This window comes from Salvelinus sp. IW2-2015, linkage group LG16 (genome assembly GCF_002910315.2).
Source record: "Salvelinus sp. IW2-2015 linkage group LG16, ASM291031v2, whole genome shotgun sequence".
NCBI lineage: Eukaryota > Metazoa > Chordata > Actinopteri > Salmoniformes > Salmonidae > Salvelinus > Salvelinus sp. IW2-2015.
Window position 1 is genome coordinate 14656753 of NC_036856.1, and position 5174 is coordinate 14661926.

At 45.1% G+C, this 5174-nt stretch overlaps 1 protein-coding gene across 1 annotated transcript in view; it reads right to left on the reverse strand.

Moving 5' to 3' along the window:
• LOC111975934 (unconventional myosin-Va-like) overlaps window positions 1–5174 on the reverse strand; it is a 28252-nt gene that overhangs the window by 10275 nt on the left and 12803 nt on the right. Inside the window, exons 20-29 of the mRNA XM_024004606.2 lie at window positions 2658–2882; window positions 2470–2563; window positions 2235–2383; window positions 1853–2074; window positions 1627–1727; window positions 1410–1524; window positions 1182–1290; window positions 932–1054; window positions 703–860; window positions 369–455 (exon numbers count right to left, since the gene is read on the reverse strand). Of these exons, the coding sequence (XP_023860374.1) occupies window positions 369–455; window positions 703–860; window positions 932–1054; window positions 1182–1290; window positions 1410–1524; window positions 1627–1727; window positions 1853–2074; window positions 2235–2383; window positions 2470–2563; window positions 2658–2882 (1383 nt within the window). The remainder of the gene's footprint in view (window positions 1–368; window positions 456–702; window positions 861–931; window positions 1055–1181; window positions 1291–1409; window positions 1525–1626; window positions 1728–1852; window positions 2075–2234; window positions 2384–2469; window positions 2564–2657; window positions 2883–5174) is intronic.

The window sequence follows — 5174 nt, forward strand, 5'->3', positions numbered from 1 at the left end:
TATTTAGTGATAATAACTCCTGACACTATTTAGTGATAATAACTCCTGACAGTATTTAGTGATAATAACTCCTGACATTATTTAGTGATAATAACATATGACAGTATTTAGTGATAATAACATATGACAGTATTTAGTGATAATAACTCCTGACATTATTTAGTGATAATAACATATGACAGTATTTAGTGATAATAACATATGAGAGTATTTAGTGATAATAACATATGACATTATTTAGTGATAACTCCTGACCCTATTTAGTGATAATAACATATGACAGTATTTAATGATAATAACATATGACAGTATTTAGTGATAATAACATGACATTGGTGACATTTTGATGAGAGATGTCGATGCCTTACCTGTTTGGAGTGCTGGGTCAGTAGGTCATTGAGAAGGCAGGCATTTTTCAGCCACAGTGCTGTCATGTCCACATCATTACAGTGTTTCTGGTAGGAGGGGAAAACAAAGACACAACAAATGAATAAGAACAAACCTGTAAGAGAGCCATGACTGAAAAGTGTGTGTGTGTGTGGTGTGTGTAGTGTGTGTGTGTTGTGTGTGTGTGTGTGTGTGTGTGTGTGTGATGTGTGGTAGTTGTGTAGTGATGTGTGTGTCTGTGTGTGTTTGTGTGTGTGGTGCGGTGTGCTGTTGATGTGTAGTGTGTGTGCTGTGTGTGCGCGGCGCATAGCGTACCCTCTCAGAGGCCCCTTCATCGGCAGTGACAGGCCCAGCAGTGCAGAGAGAGCGGGCGCGTATTTCGTCTCCGCTGCAGTCTGCCTGGCGTACACACAGGAACAGCACACTGGCAGCCAGGCCAGGGGGCAAGGAGAGGACACTGTCCACCCTCACGTCTGGAACATACACGGAGGTTAGAGGGCACATTCACTAATTATACAGATGGAGCTAGGGTTAGGGGTCCTACCTGTGATGAGGGTCTTCATGAGCTTGGCCTCATCCCTCTTCCTACACTCCAGCAGCCCTGTGACAGTCCCAGCCTTGGCATGGGGGGCAGAGGAATCCTCTGTGGACTGGGCCAGCACTGGGCCTAGGGGGACGAGCAAACAAGTATGATAGATATCGATGATAGATATCGATGTGTCCCTCCACACATTTATTTTGTAGACATTTCGGTCAAGACATTTTTCAAGTATGTAGTTGAGTGTTGTCCAGACCTGTCTGTGCCAGTAGTCTTCTGAGTGTGACTGTGTGTTTCAGCTCCTTCAGTTCTCTCCTCAGTCTGCAGACCTCCTGCTCCCTGGCTGCCACCAGTTCCACCAGGTACTGAACAGTAAGTAAACATGCAGGGCCATTATGACACGTTTACAGCGGTGATGCTCAAAGTAACAGAATCTGCACTGTAGTCCACCTGACGCTCCCAGACCGCTCATACGAGACCCTACCTGCTGGTCTGCAGAGGGGGAGGGATCAGAGCACGTCCGTTTAGCCTGCAGCCGCAGAGCCTCCAGCTCCGCCTCCTCCTGAGAGTGCTGGCTACGCAGCTGGTTCTCCAGGAACCTGACAGTTACACAAAGACAGGGTAGAATACATCTGTATTCTTTTAATGATAAAATATAACAATATTGCTGTGAACGTATTGATCAGGGAATAGGGACGGACTTGTTGGCCACTCGTACAGCATCATAGGCGTGCCACAGGTCTTCTCCGGTCATCTTCCCGGCTGAGTCTTTAGCCACACCCATATTCTCCATCAAAGTGTCCTGGGTAAAGAACAGAGCACAGTCTCAGCCACAGGAGCCATATTGATTGATAAGTAGAACTGAACCACACATTTCCTACTGATTCCCCGTTAGGGAGCCATCCAGAGGGAGGGAGTGCATCTCACCATGGGTGTGTCAGAGCTAAGCCAGGCCCTCCTCTCTGCGGTGGGGGACGTCACACTAACCCTCCTCACCTCCTCCGGAGAGGGGAAGGGAGGGAGGCCGAAGAAGGAAGGTGTGGCTGGGAAGGTAGGGGGCCCGGAAAAGGGCGGCGACATCGGGGACGGAGATGGGGGCTCCATGATCAGGCTTTGGTTTGAATCTGTCCGTCTGTAGCCCTTAGAGTGCTGCAGCGGTAACACAGAGATATAACATATTTTTCAGCGAGGTTGAATATTATACCCTGAGTGTCTCTCAACAATGCTACATTGATACGTCACATAGGCAAAACAGAAAGGCCTGCACCCAGGCTAGTGGAATATGGAGTTGAATATAATGTGTGAGTACCTCAGTGAGCATGCTCATTTCCCGTAGGTTTTCGTATCTCTGCTCCAGCCTGGTGAACTCTCTGAGCAGACCCTGGTACTTCCTCCTCTCCTCATCCAGCTCTGCTGTCAGAGCTTTACCTTCCTGGGCCACAGCCTGTACTACACTCTCTGGATGCACAGACATAAAGCATAGGATTACAAAGAAAATTGAGAYAGACGCACTGAAAACAGATACCTGTTATGAATAGACCTACCCTCCTGAACTGTCTCCTGCTCCAGTAATCGAGTGGTCAGATCCTCCTTCTCTTTCCCCAAACAGTCCCTCTCAACCCACAGGGCCTGCACCTCCTGTAAACAGAGAAAGAAGAGAGACCTTAAATACCACTATTCTGCAGAAAAGCATAAGAGCTGTTTCGGATCCATTAGGACCAACAAGACCTACCTGTGTGAGTCGTAGGATCTCCTGGGCTGCTTTTTCCTCTGCCCTCCTCCTCTCCTCCGTCTCCCCCTCTGTGATGGCGGTGCTGGGCTGAGACTGCTGGATCTGGAGCTGGGTCTCTAACTGGTTCTCCAGCTTAACTAGCGCCCCCCGCAGGGCGTCCAGCTCAGTGTTGTGGGCCTTACGCTCCGCCTGGAGGGTCTCTCTCAGAGCAACGCTCTCCCTGGCCTGGACACACACACATAAACACACACATAAATACACACACACATACACACACACAAACACACACATAAACACACACATAAACACATACATAAACACACACACACATACACACACACACACATAAACACACACATACACACACACATGCACACACACATTAACACACACATACACACACACACATAAAACAAACACACACACACACACACAGCACACGATAACAGCACCATGAACACACACATACACACAGGCACATTAACAACACACCACACTAAACAACATATACACACATAAACAACAGCACATAAACACACACATACATACAACAACCATAGTAAACACACATACACACAAACACACACATCACACCACACACACACAACACACAAACACACACAAAAATCACACAAACACACACACAGCACATACACACACACACAAGCATCACATACACACAAACACACACACAAACACCCAACATACAATAACACACACAGGCACATACTACACACAACACAAACACACACATAAAACATACACATAAACACACATATCGCACACACACAACATACCACACATAACGACACACGAACACCAAAACCAAAAGCACACACATATACACACACACAACATAAACACACACATAACACCGACATGACACCACATAACACCACATAAACACTAACATACACACACACATGACACAACATACACACCACCATACAACACAACACATAAACACACACATAAGATCACATAAACCCACACATACACAGACAAACACCACACAAACAAACAAAGCACAGCACACACACAGAACACACACATTACACAGACCGAAAAACACACAAAAACACACTACAGCACACATATAAACAGCACACATTACACACAAACACACACATAAACACCACCACACATACACAACACAACAGCACACACAAACACCACACGTAAACATACACATAAACACACACACACATAAACACACACCATAAACACCACACAACACACACACATACAACACACACACACCATACATACACATATAAACAGCACATAAACATAACACGAGTGGAACACAAACACACAACATACAAACACAAAAGCACATACACACACCACATACAGCCACACACATACACACAGCCACGACACACACCCCAGCACTAGTCTCATACAACACCTAGTAACCACACATAAATACAACAAACACACACACACATAAACCACACACATTAAACACACATACACACACACACAAAACACACACATAAAAGCACACACATACACACATCACACACACATGACAATACACACCCACATAAACACACAACCATAAACCACACATAAACACAAAACACAAACAGCACACACACACACACACCACACACCATAAGACACACACACCACACACACACCGCAAACACACACATAAAACACACATAAACACACACAAACCAGAACAGAACACATAAACAGACACATAACACACACACCAAACACATACAACCAGCGTACAGTACACAGCACACGTACATGACACACACATAAACGCCACACATACACACAACACAAACACACATTAAACCAACAACACATAAACACAACAGCATAAACACACATCAAATCAGTTAACGACACACACATGACAACACAATAAGAGCACACATACAGCACACAACACACAGCATCACCATAAACACACAACATAACACACACATACACAGCTAGCACGACACACACATTCAACCCATACACAACACACCAGTCAACAGCAACTAAGACACAAGTCAAACACACACAAACACAACACACAAACCCCAATACAACACAACAGCACAATAACACACCATGAAACCACAACATACCAACACATAAACACAGCACTACGCACACACAACACACCACACACATAAACAACAACACAAACAGCACACATACATAGCAGCGACACACAACAGCACACGACATGCACACAACACACACACACACTGAGAGTTCATAACACAACAGAACAACACACAAACACCACACAAACACACATATCAAACACGCAATAAACACACACATAAACACACACATCAACACACTCGCAACACATACAGAACATACAACACAAGCACGAATACACACACCATAAACACACACATAAACAACATCACACAATAAACAACCATACACACGCACAAACACAAACACACTACAACACGTAAACACACAACAGTAAACACAGCACATAACACACACATAAACGACACATATAACACACCATCACACACACACACACAT